At 43.2% G+C, this 19,795-nt stretch overlaps 1 protein-coding gene across 6 annotated transcripts in view; it reads right to left on the bottom strand.

The window, feature by feature from the left end:
- Positions 1–19,795, bottom strand: part of LOC121869952 (polyamine-transporting ATPase 13A2-like) — a 193,532-nt gene that overhangs the window by 86,102 nt on the left and 87,635 nt on the right. For 5 of the 6 annotated variants that reach the window (XM_042371553.1, XM_042371556.1, XM_042371557.1 and 2 more), the window contains exon 7: positions 8,203–8,269. In XM_042371553.1, the coding sequence (XP_042227487.1) occupies positions 8,203–8,269 (67 nt within the window). Of the gene's footprint in view, positions 1–8,202; positions 8,270–9,408; positions 9,763–19,795 lie in introns of those variants that run through there. The other variant, XM_042371558.1, reaches the window with a different exon arrangement.

The raw sequence follows: 19,795 nt of genomic DNA, 5'->3' as shown, positions 1-19,795 counted from the left end.
ATGCACATGGAATTGGAGGAGATATCCTAAAATGGATTAGGGCGTGGTTACAGGACAAGAAACAGCGAGTAAGCATTAATGGGGTGGGGTGACGAGGTAATCACGAGTGCACTCTGGAGATACGGAAAAGTTTTAGCAATCACGAGAATTGTGTACACGAAGGGACAAGCTGAGGATATACAGACAGGGTCAGGGCAGTCAAGATGGAAGTGAAACACAAGATTCCTTCATAGCTGATGGTGTGTGGCTTTAATCTCACGTTTACCTACACTATAGTGGACAGAATTTCGTGTGTCGTAAGTGTGGTTCCGACCAGGGTTGCCAGATGTACGACAAGCTTCACGGCCAACTTCACGCCATCTCTCGGCCAAAATTCGGACAAAACTTTTTGGATGGGAAGCACAAGGCTATTTTTGCAATCCACACAAAATAAAAGTATCCCCTACAATATCCACTTAAAATTTCGTAATAAAACCAAATTTTCACTTAGAATTGAGAGCCCAATAATTACATAAACATAATATCTATAATCTACAGTGAAGATTTACTTTAATCTGAAATGGTGGTGGTGTAGTGGATTCCTCCCCTACAAACGCTGTTTGTCGCTGAGTAGCCGACCCCGCGAATTCCCCAGTGTATGCCTCGTGGTCTAGGTCAACCAGCGCCGCCTTACATGACGGAGGTCAACTATTAAGCCACGCCTACCTCCGCTATATAAGACCTGACCTCGTGGTGACCTAGCTCTCTTTCTACCTACAGCCAGTCTTCAAGTAACACCATCTCCTCCGCTCCTGCCTGACGGCCCTTGCTCCCGCCGGCGAGCATGGTGACCCCCGGAGATTCGCACTCACACAGGATGGAGGAGAAACTGATCACTCTCCCAGTCTTCAAGCAATATGGAAGACTGGCTTATCCACACAGAAGCAGCTCTCATCGGCTCTACAGCTACTGTCTCTACACCGCAGGTTAGACACCCTAGAGCAGCACTGCTTCTCTAAGCAGACACCAGCTCCTCTTTCTGCCCCAAGCACCACAGTGGAGCATGATAATGGTGGAGAACTTGATAACACTAGTTGGCGTAAGCAAAAACGTCTAGTTCGTCATCGTCCCCTGGTTTGTTATATTTTCTACCACTGTCGTAGGACCCTTTCCATTTACTAGTGGACATTTTGAAAACTAGCACTCGGAATTTCAGAAAGTAACTCAGATGGCTTTGTAAGCTCTGAAGCTTAACCCATATGCTGGACACGTTCAGCCTGAACAACTCAAATATGAGAACTAACAAATAAACACATCCCTAAAAGAAAATTCAGATCGATACGGAACCAACCAAAATGGATGAATAATAGACTCTTAGATCTTCTAGGGAAAAAGAAAGGAGTATATAGAAAAGTTAAGAAAGGCGAAAATCACTTACTTGGTTACTATCAGAACCTAACAAGACAGGTAAAAACAGAAATTAGGAAAGCAAAGAGAAATTATGAAATCAAGGTAGCAAACGAATCGAAAAATAACCCCCAAAGCTTTTTATCAACTCAGCATAAATCAAAGGTTAGAGATACAATAGGTCCCTTAAAACTACGACCAGAATGACTGATGAGTTAGAAATGTGTAAAATCGTTAAATAGTCATTTTAAGCTCCGTATTCACAAATAGAAACCTAGCACAGTTTCCAGAAGTTCATAAGGTATATGACAGTATAGAAAATATGTTGATGAATATCAATATTACTAGTAACGATGTGCTTAAAGTAATTAACAAACTGAAGCCTCACAAAATCGCCTGGTCCAAGACAGGGTATATGCTAGAATATTAAAGAATGTAGAGATGAGTTGAGTAATCCATTAGCAGTTTTATTTAATAAGTCATTAGAATCGGGCCTAGTGCCAGAAGCTTGGAAACTTGCAAATGTAGTTCCGATTTTCAAAAAGGGTGATAAATTAATTGCATCAAATTACCGTCCCATTAGTCTCACGTCAATCATAGGCAAGTTGCTAGAGTCAATTATTGCTACAAAAATCAGAAGCCACCTTGAAACATTCAACTTAATTCATTCTTCTCAGCACGGGTTCACCCAGGGACTTTCTTGTCTCACAAATTTGCTTAGCTTTTTCTCAGAAGGAGTCCTCATGAGAGATTGATAAGGAAGGTAGAAGCACATGGAATAGGTGGATCAGTATTAAAATGGATTAGGTCATGGTTAACTGGTAGGAAACAAAGAGTCAGCATAAATGGATTAAAGTCAGACTGGGTGCGGTCAGCGGAGTTCCCCAGGGATCTGTATTAGGCCCTCTGCTGTTTGTTATATTCATTAATGATCTTGATTTAGGCATAACTAGTAGGATTAGTAAATTTGCAGATGATACCAAAATGGGGAGAGTTATAAATTCAGACAGTGACTTTGAACACCTTCAAAGAGATCTAGATACCTTACATGAGTGGTCAGTAGACTGGCAAATGAATTTTAATACTGATAAATGCAAGGTACTACAGATGGGAAGACGAATACAAACGTTAAGTATAAACTAGGTAACACGGAAATAGAAAACTCAGTTTGTGAAAAAAGATCTGGGTGTATTTGTTAGCAACGACTTGAAACCTAGAAAACAATGTATTAGCGTTCGCAACAAGGCAAACAGGATTCTTGGGTTCATATCTAGGTCTGTGAGTAACAGAACTGCTGACGTTATCTTGAAACTTTACCTAGCATTAGTGAGGCCACACATGGATTATGCGGTTCAATTCTGGTGTCCTTATTATAGAATGGACATAGATTCTTTGGAGAGAGTACAAAGAAGAATGACAAAATGATCCATAATATTAGAAACCTTCCATATGAAGAAAGACTGAAAAGCAGGCTTACATTCATTAGAGAGGCGTAGAGTTAGGGAGATATGATAGAGGTGTACAGTGGGTAAGTGGGATTAACAAGGGTAAAATGGAAGATGTTCTGAAGCTCAGTAATAACGAAATAACTAGAACAAATGGCTTTAAATTAGATAAATTCCGATTCAGAAAGGATATAGGCAAGCACTGGTTTGGTAATAGAGTTGTGGATATGTGGAATAGGCTACCGAGTGCTATAGTAGGATCGGGGACGCTAGGGAGCTTCAAGACGAAGTTGGATAGGCACATGGAAGTGCTGGGATGGGTGTGAAAGGGATCTGCCCTGTATGGGCCAGTCGGCCTCCTGCAGTATCCCACTTTCTTATGTATGTTCTAAGGTAGTAACTAGAAAGATCAGTCAGCTCAGTAGGTCACGTAAACATGTGAAGAGGTGAGGTCATGACAAGGTGATTTCACTGAGCCAGCATCTTCATTGTGAAATTTAAAAATCTGCACTTTTTCTTCAAAATCCACTAGATGAGGAATTAATACGTGTTTTACGAAATTCGGCCAAAATACGGCCAAATAGTTTGGCCGTGTCCATCCATTTTTTCACGGCCAGGCGAAGTTTTTACGGCCTAATTAGAGAAATTTGGCCGTGGAAACGGCCATCTGGCAACCCTGGTTCCGACGACCATTTCACGCATGACTGTCATGGTAGGCCAAGCAGTAAACTCGGTGTGTATCGCAACAGGTACTATCAGCTGATGGCTGGTTTGGTGGAGAGAAAAAACAAAGATACTTCGATATTCGCCATGGAAAAGGGAGAGAAAACGGAAAAAGAGAAATAAGGAAGAACACTTCATTTGCAAACATAAATTAGAGGTCTGGGGAAACAAAACCGAAAAAAACTATGAGGATAATGAAGCAAGAAGACTGAAGTACTAAAAGGGGAGATAAAGAACTAATGAAAGAACTCAGATAATTTGTACCATAGCACATAGTCACTATTCGGTCCAAATTTAGAGCTTATCTCGATTCAGCCTTTGTAGAAAGCAACAGCGCACTTGAGTATTTTATTCTGGCTCACACCAGACGATTTCATTCAGCTGAGAACCCCCCTCCCCCCTCTAAGGGGTAAGCTTCTCTACTCAAAAAGTTCATGAGGCCTCGCCCGGTTAACAAGCATCCAAACAAACAAACAAACAAACGGAGGAACCGCCGAGCACTGCCCCATTGAAACTCATATACTCGGGTACCAGCAGAGCTGCCGGGGACACTCTGTGCGGCACCTGGTGGCGGCGTGGGGAGGAAGGACTTGAATACTGTAATTCAAGCAACCAACCAGAGGAAGGACAATAAACCAGAGGAAGCACAATAAACCAGAGGAAGGACAATAAACCAGAGGAAGCACAATAAACCAGAGGAAGCAAAACAAAACCAGAGGAAGGACTTGAATACTGTAATTCAAGCAACCAACCAGAGGAAGGACAATAAACCAGTGAAGGACAACAAACCAGAGGAAGGACAATAAACCAGAGGAAGCACAATAAACCAGAGGAAGCACAATAACCAGAGGAAGCAAAAACAAAACTAGAGGAAGGACTTGAATACTGTAATCAAGCAACCAACCAGAGAAGGACAATAAACCAGAGGAAGGACAACAAACCAGAGGAAGGACAATAAACCGGAGGAAGCACAATAAACCAGAGGAAGCACAAAAACCAGAGGAAGCACAAAAACCAGAGGAAGCACAATAAACCAGATGAAGGACAATAAACCAGAGGAAGCACAATAAACCAGAGGAAGGACAATAAACCAGAAGAAGGACAATAAACCAGAGGAAGGACAATAAACCAAAGGTAGGACAATAAACCAGAGGAAGGACAATAAACCAAAGGAAGGACAATAAACCAGAGGAAGGACAATAAACCAGAAGAAGGACAATAAACCAAAGGAAGAACAATAAACCAGAGGAAGTACAATGAACCAGATGAAGCACAATAAACCAAAGGTAGATCACATACTTAAATAAAGAAGACCCGAAAATATTTTGTAATTAAAACAATGGACTTCATCTTTACATTACACCTCCCTCGCCACCACCACTAACTTGTAACCATGAGGTAGAGTTTATGTCGACAGTGTGTGGGTGTGTGTGGGTGCCGTTCCTAACGTATCAATGTATCTTGATATTCTCCATTCTGCATTATGTCAATTTTCTTTTTTTCGAATCATGATAATAGCAAATTTTATATATATTTGATTGGAAGATGTTATTGTTTTTGATGTAAACTTTTAAAATGTTTTTGATAGAATTATGCATGTGAGGAAATATAGAGATAACAAGAGGAGCATTGATTAATGTGCAGATTGATATATAAAGTGACACAGCGGCGAATATATAATGGGAAGATATTCATAACTCCATATATGAATCTACAATATATAGTATACATTAAAGGTAAAAACAAGGTAATATATATATATATATATATATATATATATATATATATATATATATATATATATATATATATATGTATATATATATGTATATATATATATATATATATATATATGTGTATATATATATATATGTATATATGTGTATATATATATATATGTATATATATATATATATATATATATATATATATATATATATATATATATATATATATATATATATATATATATATAAAAGGACAACATAGATACATACAACATCAAATTTGAAGCAATAAAAAAAAATCTTTTTTTTTTGGGGGGGGGGATATATCTATGGATTATATCTACATGACACGTGCAATTGCTCCAACCATAGAGATGCTCTTAGGCGGTGATGGATGAGAGAGCGTGTCCGAAGACTGTAATGGTATACAGCGAGATGACTGATCCCAAATGACTTGAATAACCCTGCTACTATTTTTGTGAAAACTCTGAGAGATAATTTTCTGTTCCAACATGTTAGAGACCCAACACATTACAGAGGGGAGCAAACACTCAAGCCACTAGACCTCATCATCGTAAACGAGGAGGATATGGTGGCCAAACTGGAACACCTTGCCCCAGTTGGCACTAGTCACCATATAGTGTTGTCATTCAGATTTAACTGTTACATAGTTCAAGAAAAGGCCAGGCCAAGGTGCAAATATTACAAGGGAAATTACAACGGGATGAGGAAGAGACGAGGGGTATCAACTGGCCTGACTCATTAAGGCACAATAACGCAGACACTACGCTGAATATCAAAACTAAGTAAAGTGACCCATTTGATCGATAAATATATACCCCAGACCCAGGGCCTATAGGAATACGAGGGGATCCCTACACATGAACCATGAGGCGGTCGACAAAGTTAAGAAGAAAAACCAGAAATTCAAGATGTGGGTTGGGTCAAACGATGAGCAGGACAGGAGGATGTATGCAAGAGCCAGAAACCAAGTAAAAGTAGAGTGTAGAAGGGCTGAAAAGGAGTTCCAGAGGCTGGTTGCAAGCGAGGTCAAGTCGAACCCAAAGGCGTTTTACCGTTATGCTAAGTTGAAATTAAAAACGCAAGTAGGAGTATCAGACCTGAGGCTTGAAGATCGTAGTTACGCAGATTCTGACCAGCGTGGATAGAAGACTTTCTACATGACCGCAAGCAGTGTGTGGTGATTAATAGCACTAAATCATCATCTGTACCTGTCACAAGCGGGGTACCACAGGGCAGTGTATTGGGCCCGCTGTTGTTTGTTTGTTTCATAAATACCATGCCTGACGTTGTACACTCCTCCATACAAATGTTTGGCGATGACGCTAAGTTATTTCGGGAAATCAGGAACCATGCGGGCTGTGAAGAGCTGCAGAAGGATCTCTGCGAGCTCCAAGAATGGTTGAAGAAATGGCTGCTGAGATTCAATGTCACGAAGTGTAAGATGATGCACCTTGAGTGTACCAACAGTAAGGAGGCGTATCATATGTCCCAACGTGATGAAGAAACTGCACTATTTGAGACTGAATGTGAGAAGGACCGAGGTGTGTATGTTGACTATGAGCTGAAGTTTTCGTGCCATTACGAGAAGAAGGTAAATCAGGCAAATAAATTATTGGGTCTTATAAGAAAATCGTTTAGATATCTAGACGGTCCGTCCCTAGTAGCGATCTTCAAGAGTGAAGTGCTTCCCCATCTAGAGTACTGTCACCCGATCTGGTCCCCGAGATATGCTAGGAACTGTTAGTTGGTTGAAAATGTTTATAGGAGGGCCACCAAACTGGTGCTTAGACTTCAGCACCTCAACTACCCTGAGAGATTGGAGCGCCTGAACTTGCCTAGCTTATACTACAGACAGGCAAGGGCGACCTAATTGAGGTGTATAAGCATCTCAAATGGCACTAATCAATCGAGTGTACTTTCTTGGAGCTGGCGGACGCTCGCTCCACTAGGGGTCACAGCTCAAGATTGGAGAACCCGCAGGTCCAGAAAACTGTGAGGGCAAACTTTTTCGGAGTGAGAGTTGTGAACTCTTGGAACAATCTACCAGAAAGTGTTGTGGCGGCACCGAGTGTGAGTGAGCTCGTTCAAGACCAGACTTGACCAACACTGGAGCAGGTTCAGGTACATTCAGGAGCCGGTGCATGCCCAGTACTTGCCAACAGTGCGTAACAGAGACGTGACCGATCGTCCAAGCCGCTAACGAGCCGATCAGTGGTGAAGAGGATAAAAGTAAAAGTAAAAGGTGAACTGGACACAACACATACCGGCTACAGTACCTCCATTCCCTTGTAAATCTTGACTGAAGAAGATTTAGTGTGTGTGTGTACTCTTACTTATTAGGTAGTGACATAAGCCTCTCATACCTGAGTGTCAACATGAACCACTTAACAGATCATAACAGGTAATTTTCCACTCGTAGTTTGTGGTGGTGTAAGTAAACAGTGGTTGCTTAGCCTTTAATGTTTATATTCCCTCAAGTATAAACTTAAAGAGCTTGTGTTAGGCTTAGAGACAGGTCACCAGGATTATTATTATTATTATTATTATTATTATTATTATTATTATTATTATTATTATTATTATCTATACTGAACTATTAATTTGTTACACTGTTAATATTACTAAATATATTATTATTATGCAGTATTGCATTTTTCTTATTACTATTTATACCATTGTTATATTATACTTTCCTATCATTACTACTGTTTATACTATTGTTATTTTATATTACTATCATTATTTTATTACAAATATACTTTTGTTATATTATATAATTACTGTTATTATTATACCACTATTATTGGTACTACTTATACTATAATACTAGAGTATTATTAGTACCGTAATAGTTGCAGTAAATATTCAATGTCAACAGTAGGAGTTGTTTCACTTACGTTCACCATCACGCAGCACGGTTATATCTGACTGTGACGTCACCGTCTCTCTCAGGGCGCGACTTTGCTGCCGGAAGAAAAATTAGTTGCAGAAACACTTTCGTTATATCCACATAAAGCTCTCTCACATGCAACTGAGGAATCATCCAGAGAGAGTTAACCTTTGATAAGACTACATCTCACTTTCACGGCCATCTGACTGGATATTTTGGTGTGGCCCTACAAACAAGAAACAAATTGTAGACAAACTTTAAAGAAAGTGGTTAGAGTGATTGACTGTAACACAGTATAAAAGTGACTGGTTACACTAATTGACTGTAACATTATATATATATATATATATATATATATATATATATATATATATATATATATATATATATATATATATATATATATATATAATTGATAGATATAATCTGTAATCATAAAGTTTTAGGCAATAAATGAAAATATTACCAAGAAATTTCATTACTCAAACGAGAACTTACGACAAATGGCAACAAGCGCCCATTAACAAAAAGCATAATACAATACAAAGCAGACATTTCAAGACTTCATTACAAAGCAGAAAAAATGACAGGCGACAAAGCAGAAAAGAATAATAACAGACGACACAGCGGAAAAAGTAGCCATACAAATTTTAGATTTTTAATAGACAACACAACGGCATTCATTTAGCCACCTCCCTTTAAAGGTGGCATCACACTAGCACTGTTTGCGTTAATTTCCTTTATCAATTTTCTAAGGATTGTCAATTTTCTGAACGCGCCCTGTCACAAAAGAACCAGTGCGTAATTCGTTTCACTTTGAATTGAATTGAATTGAAATGAAACAGTTTATTTAGCCATAAAAACAGAGATACAGAGAGGATAATAATAACAAAATTAACATGTCAATAAACCAACAAACAGCCGCTATTCTTCGCTTTATCATGTCTGTAGTGCAACCATGCAACGTAGAACAGCCAAACGTTCCATAAAACGTGCCTAGGTGTGCTCATTGTTGGCACTTCATGAGAAAGAGTGTTCACCACAGATTACTGAAAAATTTGAGTTTAGAGGATCGTAAAACTCTGAGAAATTTGATCAGGATGGATAAGGTGCAGTACAATAAATCACTACGACTACTGACGCCAATCACAGAAAAATCCGACACCAGAATGAGGAGGGGGGCAATGAATGCAGGGGAGCGACTGCCACTCACACTTCATTATTTGGCAACAGGTTGGTCCCAGCAGAAATCTTATTGTACTTGCTAGGCTGGCAGGTTGTACGTTTTCATCAAATCAAACCCTCCTCTTCAGAAAGTTTTACTCACCCCAACCAAGTTCTGCTTTTCAGCGATGGAATGCAAAGTACCAAATTATTGGTCATCCAATACAACATGAATGTATAGTTATTAGAGGTAAGATAATATTACAGTTTTATACGAACAAATCAAATACTCGGTATATGCGAGTAAGTAAAATTTTAGGAACGAGTCACAACACTTAAATGTTAAGGTGTGGCGATGAACCTCTGCCACACTTGAACTGAAAGATATAATTTGTTAAAATGTTTTCAAATGGAGATGCCAGTGATAATAATAATAATAATAATAATAATAATAATAATAATAATAATAATAAACTGGTCTACATGCAAAATGCTTCGGAAATGAGAGTAGTCAATCTTTACTAATTTGGGAGCTCTGAGTACAAAAAGTTGCTTAAAATTGTCAATTGACTCTATTTATGAAGATATGGGATCAGGCCAGTAGCCAGTATCCTTGACTAGAGAAGGAAGGGTGGAGGCGAATAATTTTTGTTTTGAGGGGGGTGACAGGCTTGTACTGAATGGACCAATTGTGCAACTTAAATTGATTTTAGCACTGTTTGCTTTTCTGGCAACCGTGAGGACAGGATGTGGATGATTCAATCAGAACTCGGGTGCAACGAGCCTTCGCCAGTGGTTGAATCGGAAAAGGAAAGCTATGCCTTTTGCAGTGCCAATGGTGTTGAGGGAGCCAACAAATCACGTAAGCAATTGTTACTATGGCATGGTGACCCCAGTTAGGAAAGGATTTGCAAGAAGAAAAAGTGGACTTTACAATATCCGAATATACCATCTGCTATACGCCCGGTACCTCACGGCGAAGGACTACCCATTCCTGAGCCTCCAGACTCATTCTCCCTGGAGTCAGAGGACGAAGAGGATGGCGGAACCTGCGAAACCTGTGAGCCTTCAACTTCGCAAGACCTTGATTTCGTTCATAACTTGACATCTTCTGACCCGCACAAGATAACCCAGAATAAACTAAACGACCTTGTCAGAGATCTGGAATTGACAAAGAGCAAAGCAGAATTGTTGGGTTCCAGAATGCAGCAGTGGAATCTCCTTGCTGAAAATGTTAGTGTAGGCAGACTACTGCTGGACAGTAACAAGAGGTGCCCCAGAACTTGAATACAAGAGACAAGAAGAAAAAAATCGGATTTAATCAAGATATATTTATATATTTCTAATATACTGTATACATATATGTTGGGCTCAGAAGCCGAAAACCGGCCACAACTCGTTGTGGTTGCTTTCAAAATAACCTGAAAACGAAATTTTGCGTTTGGATTTTACCCTGACCTAACCCAATCCAAACTAACCTTACCAAACCTAACCTAACCTAACCTATAGCAAAATCTAGCTTCAGGTTATTTTCCAAACAACCACAACGCGTTGTGGTCGCCTTTCGTTTTCTGAGCCCAACATATATACAAAATGTGAAAATTAAATTTTCTTGGAAACTGAAGCCAATCAATTGTTTTTATGGTTATATTCGTTTTCAGCACCCCAAAATCCATAAAGGGAAAACCATTTTATTTCTGAAGCAAAAAAATTATCAAAATTTGTAGACCAGTGTAATAATAATAATAATAATAATGACAACAACAACAACAATAGCTGGTCTTTTGTTTCTCAAAAGCGCAAGTTCTTCTAAAGAATTCACTGGTGCTCGGAACATTACACAGTCAAAGACATGAGAATAAAAAGAAATACTGTACTACAATAAAAGATCACAAAAGGTGACAGTTCTACTTCTATCATTCATATACCTTTAAGTTTTAATAGTGTAATTCTCCATCACCATACCCTGCTCAGGATCATAAACTTTTAAAAAAAGTCTGAAGTTGTTTCTTAAAGGCCTCCACAGAAGTCAGCTGCTTGATAAACGCTGAAAAGGAGAAGTATTGAGCGGCGAAAGAACGTTCCGTACTGCTCTAGGTTCCTCAAGGCATGAAGGATCATCACTACTACGCAAAATCATTTCAGAATGTGTATTTAGTGGAATTAGTAAGTTGGCCAAATACTTAGGCTCACCAAACCGTAGTGTCTTAAAGTAATGTAATTCAATCAAGAATGGGGTAATGGGAGTCCTCGGTGGGAGAGCAAAAATAAGATTGGCAACCCTGTTCAACACTGTTCGAACTTGCTTCAGTAGATAATTAGGTAGGTAGACCCGTTGAGAGTTACAATAGTCAACCCGAGAAAAAATAAGTGAATGTAATCGTGTCGCAAGATACTGTCTATCCATAAACTGTTTAACAGCATGCAAATTTTGAATATGAAAGTTGCAACTTTTAACTACTGAATTATGTGTTCTTTAAAATTCAGTTTTGAGTCAAAGTACACTCCAAGATTACGAATAGAATCGACAGGACTGTGCCATCCAATTCTTAATATCAGACATCAGGGATTTCATATCTCCTCAATAGCCACTACATAAATTATTTTCACATGAAGCTGTGTATCATCAGCATATAAATGGTAGGCAACACCATGAACATCCAGCAGTGATGCGAAACTATTGGTATAGACTGAAAACAGAAGTGATCCCAAAACTGATCCCTGTGGAACTCCAAACTGCAAAGGGACCTGGTCTGAAATGGTTCCGCCAACTATCACACAAACTATTTGACAAACTATCTGACAAACAAGACTCAAGTAGTGAGAGTGCATTCTCACGGAAACCAAAAGACCAAAGATCCCAAAGCAACAGATGATGTTCCACCGTGTATAAAACTGCAGAGAGATCCAGCAAGATCAAAGAGAGAATTTTCCTGTGCAAATGTTTATTACCAAATCGTTATGAATTTTACATAAGACAGTTTCAGTTGAATGATTCTACCTATAGGAAAAAGAATTGGAGATCGGACGATAATTTGACATATTTTCAGTATCAAGACCAGGTTTCTATAAAAATGGAAGCAATAAAGCAAGCTTCTCAGATCGCACAAAATTGCCCTCTGCAAAACATTTATTTATGATTCTACAAATAAAGTCTGCAGCATGTTCATAAGCGAGTGGTACCTTAGATGCATTTACAGGATCAAGACGACAAAATGTCTTTATCGAGTCCTTGATAAAGCTCAGAATGTTGCTCACCCGTACAGGACACAAAGATGAAAGAGTGAGGTTTATGGCGTAACTCGGTTGAAATTCAACAGAAACACCATTAAGAGGCTACTTGACTTCTGTAGTAGTCAACTTTGTGTGCCCTCACTGAACAAACAACAGCCCTACACGCAGTCATAGACTCTGGTCTAATACGGTCTGTTCAGCACTGTTCAGCACTTCTACAATGAAGAGGAACGCGCATGCATGTGTAGTGTCAACAAAGGCTGTATGAGACTGCTCCTTAAAATTCGTATTTCCGACGAATTCAGCGAGTCTACCAATCCCAGCCTGTGCAGACAACTATAGTAAGACCCAGTTATCAGCACAGTGGCATATATTTTTTTTTTACCTTTGGACTTTGTCATTTTTTGGGATAAAACATCTGGTCCTACCACCCGATCCCTCTGAGCAAAGTTTTCAAGTTTGCGCATGCGCAATGTGATAGTGTGACGTAGCAGTGACGTCATTACCACTCCACCTGACTGCAGTGTTGCCAACGTGCCCTATGCCCGCCGTTAAACGCTCCCGTTCGTTGGAAACGGCGGCAGTAGGTGACAGTGATGCTGACGACTTTCTTCTTGAAGACACGTCAAAGAAGAAGCAGAAACCTCAGAAGTCAGGGTCTCCAGCAGGGGCCACGGCTCCCCCTTGCACCCCCTCTGGGGCTGTAGAGGGTGGACTCCTCCTGTCATCGGGGTCGCCAAGTGAGCTTACATGTGGCTCAATGACCGACCCTCCGCCGACGATGGACATAGGGGATTCCCTTTGTCTCCCTGCCCCGTCACGCCTTCGTCGTCTCGCCTTTCCTCGGGACTTGCCTCTGAGCACACGGACGACCTGGTTCTTCCGTCACTGCTCTCCACTTCAGGACTCAACACTTCGCCTCCGCCGAGGTCCCACAGCCGTGATAGTCACCACACAAATGGACGAGACGGTACGCCTGCTCACTCAGGTGGGCTTTCCTGCTCCCCAGGGGGAGGTGATGCTGAAGTTCACCATCATCACCCCAGAAACTCGTCGTACCAAGGTAATGGTTCGCCACGTACCCTGGGAGATCCCTATCGACGATCTTCGCCCTCTTCTCCCACAACTACTGGACATGGAATGCCGCATCAACCCGGTCTCCAAACGTCCATCCAACGAACTCATCGGCTGGTGGGTGGGCCCCCTCCCTCCGAAGGTGAATGTAGGACCAATTCACAACTGTCCTCTCGACCGATTTATCGGAACCCCGAAAATCTGTGGTCGTTGCCAATCGTGGAAACACCGCACCTGGGAGTGCACGAGGATGGTCGCCTGCGGTTTCGCTGCAGGTCCTCACGAAACAGTGGAATGCAAATCGAAAATTCAGAACAAAATCCCAGTTATTCCACGGTGTGTCAATTGCCATGGCAGTCACCACGCCTGGAATGCCAATTGCCCACAGCGTCCTGGCACTCGCCCGGGGAAACTTACCTTGTACCACCGCCCTCGTCTCTGACGAAGCCCCTGTCAACCAAACCTCACTCCTATCCACCACCGCCTCTTCCAGCCACCAAGGATTTCCCATTGATCTCCTCTCCTCTACCATCCCCCCCCTTTCACCCCTACCACCCATCCATTCTCCCCTCCCTACCCTCTCCCTACCGTTCTTGGAACAAGGTCGTTGCCGGCCCTGCCACACAGTCACCACCATCTCCTGCCCACCCGGACCCCCGCTGTCTCTCACCAGCACCACCACCTCTTACTCAACTGAACCCTCACCGTCCCTCTCCGTCGCTACCACCACCACATGCCTAGTCGGGCCCTCGGCAATCCTCGCCGCCACCTCCAGCTCCTGTACAGGTACACCAAGTTGGTTCTATGGAAACAATCACTCTCCGTTTGGATCGCCACTCCAAGCAAATCAACCTTCTCTCTGCCCAACTCGACTTGTTTGTGAAAACAATTGCGACATTGCAGAGGCAACAACAACTCATTCTGGACACCCTGACCCAACAGGGGCGCACTTTGCAAGCCCTGATGACCCGCCTCCTTCCATCTCCCGAGATGGAAGATCCATCCCTCGCTCTCCCACTCCTCCCTCTCCATTTTTCTCAACAGAATTTGGTACCTCCTCTGGAGCCCTGTCTAGCCTCTCCGACTCATCTCACACCGGAGGTCGTTTCCTCCTCTTCTTACAATGGAACATCCAGGGACTTAGACCTCGCCGGACAGACGTCGCCCAGTTTGTGCTCTCCCATCAAGTAGATGTTGCTCTACTTCAGGAAACCATCACAGACGATGTTACTCCACTCCGCCTCTCTGGCTATACTGTTGACACCCTGCCTCGGTACCGTGGGCAGGCTCGTGGCCTCCTCACCCTTGTGCGTAACACCATTCCATCTGTTCGTGGCCCTTCACCTGACTCACATGGGCCCCCGTCTGAATTACTTTCTGTCTCCCTTACTCTTGGTGACCGGACCCTTCGTGTAGTCAATGTTCATTTCAAGAGTGATTCTCTGGACCCCCAGGTTCTTCACGACCTCCATGATGGGATTCCCATTATTGTTCTTGGCGACTTTAATGCCCGCCATCCCACTCTTACTCCGGATCATCCCACGCCATGTACCCTTAACGGATCACATCTCTCACAGTTTCTTAATGGGGATGATGATGTTCGCTTTCTTTGTCCTGACGATCCTACTCACCTCCCCCATAGTTTCCTTGATGTTGGCTTACTATTGAACGGTCATACCTCCTTTCATCCTACCGTCTGCACCGAGCCTACTCTGTATAGTGACCATCTTGCCGTTACTACCCATCTCAGGCTCTCCTTCTCTGCCCCGACATCAGCTCCTTATCGATCCTCTCGCCTTCGCCTCACACAAGATGCTGTTCCTTCCCTTACCCAATACCTTTCTACCTGGGCGGATTCCTATGTTGTCCCCCAGTCCCTTGACTCTTACAGCGCTGATTTTGTTGATGCCGTGTATGACTCTGTCAATCGCGCTACCCCTCCACGCCCTCCCCGTCACCCCAGAAGTGCCACCAACTACTGGTATCGTATCCCTGCCATGAGACATCTCCGGCAGGTAACCCGTGATCTCCACTCTGCCATACGGAGGTCTCGGTCTCCAGAGGACTGGGAAGACTTCAAAAATTGGTGCTCCTTTGCAACTCAGGAGCGCCGTCGGATACGTGAGGCGGCTGGCTATCCTTCACGGGGTCTCTATCGTTCCAGTCGTCACCCTCTTATGTATGGAATCGGATTAATGCTATACGGGGTACTCGGCGGAGGCCTCCTCCCCACCCTGACCCCGCCTCCTTTGCCTGCTCTTTAATGGAGGACTGGGCACGAGCTTCCTCCCCTGAGGCACTTCCAGATCCAATGCAGGAGGCAGTGCAGGCTCGCATCGATGCGTCTGAGCCTGTTGTTCGTGCTGCTCTTACCTCCCCTGCCCCCACTGATCATCCCATCACACAGTTCGAGCTTGACAGTGCTCGTCGCTCTAGAAAAGACACCTCTCCTGGGAATGATCAGCTAACCTACTCCGTCCTCAACGCCTGTACTAATATTCCTAACGGCCCCTTGCTTGCTCTCTACAATATGTCTTATGAACATGGGGTTCTCCCGTCCAACTGGAAAAATGCCACTATTATCCCCATCCCTAAGCCGGGAGATCCTGGGAAATATCGACCCATTAGTGTTACCTCCTGTGTTTGCAAGATGATGGAGAGAATAATCCATCGTCGCCTTCTTCACACCATAGGCGGCTTCCACAACTCCCTCAATGGTTTCATTCAACATCGCAGCACAGCACACTCCATTGCTTCATTTTATTGCAATCAGACTGCCCGCATCTCCGTCTTCCTTGATATCAAGGGAACCTTTGATACGGCTCAGCCTGCCCTCATTTTAGCTGAACTTGCGCGGTTAGGGGTTAAAGGGAGACTTCTACAATGGATCGCCTCTTACCTCACTGGACGTCAGGCCCGGGTTCTCGTTGAAGGCTCTATGTCTCCTGTTCAAGAAATGAACCTCGACACCCCTCAAGGTGGAGTCCTGAGTCCCACCTTGTTTAACACTCTCATGCACTCCATTGCATCTCTCCCGTGGCCGACAGAAGTTGTCCACTCAGGATATGCCGACGATGTCCTCCTCCAAGCCCCTGACTACCTCAGCATACAGGAAGCTCCAGAGAGTGTGATTCACTTGGTTTCCTTCTTTCAACTGCGAAAACAAAAGCCATGTGGCACTGTCGTGTTGTACCTCCACCCCTTCTCTTATCAGGAACGCCCTTGGACTGGGTTAATGAGAGAAAATACCTGGATGTGTAACTCGCACACGTTGTCAGATCCCTGAAGTCTGCTATCTTCGAGACATATTCTCGCTCCCCTCTCTACCATGTGCAGGGGTTCCCTTGGTGCCACCATCCCTGTACTTCTCACCTTGTACAAGTCCTTTGTCCGTTCCTGTGTCGACTACGCCGCCCCTGCCCTCGTCAATATTAGTCGGACTGCTGTCAACCGTCTCGAAGTTATCCAGAGGAAAGCTGCTCGTATCATCCTTGGGGCTCCTCAGTGGACACGCTCTACTTCTCTATATACCAAACTTGGTCTTTCCCCCTTACAGGATCGTGTCTAGGTGTTTTACCTAAAAACTGCCGTTTCCATTCTACGGGATCCTCGGGGCAACTATGTCCAAACCAACTTGAATCCTACTGTCCGAGACCGACCTCCATCTAGAAGACAGTGGCGAGGGTCACTCATCCGAGCCCTTCAGGAACACGACCTCCTGCCTGATATTGTTGTCACCCCTGCTCTTGGTTCGTCTCCTTCTCCCTGGCTGGATTTTCAACCTGAAGTGATTGCCCTCGGTGGACCGCTCCCGAAATCCCAGGTGAACCCTGTTATTCTCTGCAAATACCACCTCTCCAGGTTCGCCCACTGGTCCCCAGGTAGGGTCGTCCTCTACACTGATGGTTCTGTTGACCCCGCTACAGGTAGGGGCGGGGCTGGTGTCTACATCTCCCGTCCTGATGCCCCTGAGCCTATCAAACTGTCTCTCAGAGTTTCTGACGGGGCATCCTCCACTCAGGCTGAACTAATAGCCCTCCTTGCTGCCCTTCTCGCTGAGGAAAAAGCAGATGGTTTCTGCCCCTTGCTTGTCTGCTGCGATTCCAGGTCTGCTCTCGACGGGATCGCATTTGGATCAGGGGAAAATAAGGACCTCATCCTCCGAATACGAGGGTTAACATCCACACTTCAGGATGCAGGCCGTCCTGTGACATTCCTATAGATACCCAGTCATGTCGGTATCTTTGGGAATGAGGCAGCAGATGGCCTTGCCAAGACTGGCTGCAACAAGGCCACACCTGACTACGTTGTTCCTCGAACACTCTTACAGATTAGGACCCAAATTCGCCGCAAACAGAGAGAAGCTCGGGAAGCAGCCATCCCCCTGGACTCCCCGCCCACCTGGTACGATGTCCTCCGTAAACTTCCTGACCTCTCGTACGTCTACGGGAAAGGGTCGCGGAAAGGGGACGTGATTGCTGCCCGTATCATCATTGGGTATGACTTTGCTTGGGAGATTGGTATCCCCGCATCCCCTGAGCAACGCTCTTGTGCATTATGCAGAAGACCCGACAGCAGCACCCTTATCCACTACCTCCAAAGATGTCCCCACACACAACGCTTCCGTGACGCCTGCTGGACTACCACTCCACGACCCCCTGACGGAGACACGATGATCCTCCCCATACTGGCCAGATATTTTGTAAATAATATTGATTATGTGTTAAAGGAATATCCTTCCTTCCTTAGGCTTTAGTAAGCCCCTTTATAATATTTATACTATATATACTTGTCACACTTGCCAGATGCTTCTGGTGTCATTGTACAGGGGTACCTAGTGACAGCACTAGGATCCCGCTTCCTCTATCAAGGAATAAACAATTGAAATTGAAATTGAAATTGAGAACTTATAGACGAGTCATACCATGGAGAGGCATCTCGTACTGTAATTCTCTTCATGACTTCTGAACAATAACGGAGATCGACGTCTTGATCAATTATTGTTTGGTTACTGTTTATTTTGTTCCTGAAACTAATTGTTTTATTGTAATAAGGGGGTCATTGGGGCATTACAACCAAAAGTAACCAGAGCATGTAAAAAGACTGCAACATCTAATACACGATCACAGCCAATAGTAGACAAAACTAGTTCTATAGTGTGTTCAGAAAGATTTGTTGGACACGACACATGATTGACAAAATTGTTTTGATCGAAAATTTCCAAGAAGATGGGATGTCAACCCAATAATTAAAGTAACCACAAATCAACCGTCGCCCGTTCTTTCCTGAGAAAGTCTCAAGAAACAAGCCAATTTGATCCATTAACTCCCTATCTGTACCTGGGTGTCCAGGACTATATACAACGACAATTCTAATAACTTGGCGACGAGAGTTTATTAATGCCCCCATAAATTAAAAGGATGAAAAAACAGTCACTACTGATCAGTCTAATGTTGAGCAGGGCCACAGAATAGATCAGCGCCACTCCACCACCCAGGGCTCCTGTAGCAGGCCTGGGAACATGAACAAGAGTATATTTCTTGGGAAGAACACTGCGAATAATGTTGATGTCTGATTCATACAACCGCGTTTCAGTTACACGGATGATATCCATGCTGAGCTCCCTCAGAAACTAGTATAACGTGACACATTTTGTTTGGGATCGCACGGGTATTAAGCAAACCTACTTTTAATAAGTTCAAGGGAAGCACTACGCTATTTTTGAACAAGTAAAGCCAGTCTTTTCGACTATTTTGTTTTATGTTGGGAAGTCATCATTGGGCAATATTTACTTGATGCAAAATGATTGACTGATTCGGGTGGTACTGAAAGAGTGGAACAATTTGCACAGCAAGGTGAGCTCTTATTTGAGCATGTCCTAGACTCATGACTGTCCGCACAGAAGGCACAAACTGAAGAACCAGGCTTCCCAGGACGGCCTGAAGCAAGGTGTACAAATTCTTGGCAGTGTTATCATTGAGTGACCCAAACCCGTCATAAGCTTTGCATCTGTTCAGTCCAACATAAAAGTATCCTTGAAACTTCTCTATGGAGTTTCGTACTCCAGGTGGCCTCTTCATGACTGCAAGTTTACTTTCTCCTTTTATCTTTGTGAAAACAAGGATAAA

The sequence above is a fragment of the Homarus americanus genome, unplaced genomic scaffold (assembly GCF_018991925.1).
Source record: "Homarus americanus isolate GMGI-L3 unplaced genomic scaffold, GMGI_Hamer_2.0 scaffold14467, whole genome shotgun sequence".
Classification (NCBI taxonomy): Eukaryota; Metazoa; Arthropoda; class Malacostraca; order Decapoda; family Nephropidae; genus Homarus; species Homarus americanus.
This window is presented reverse-complemented; position numbering and strand designations above follow the sequence as displayed.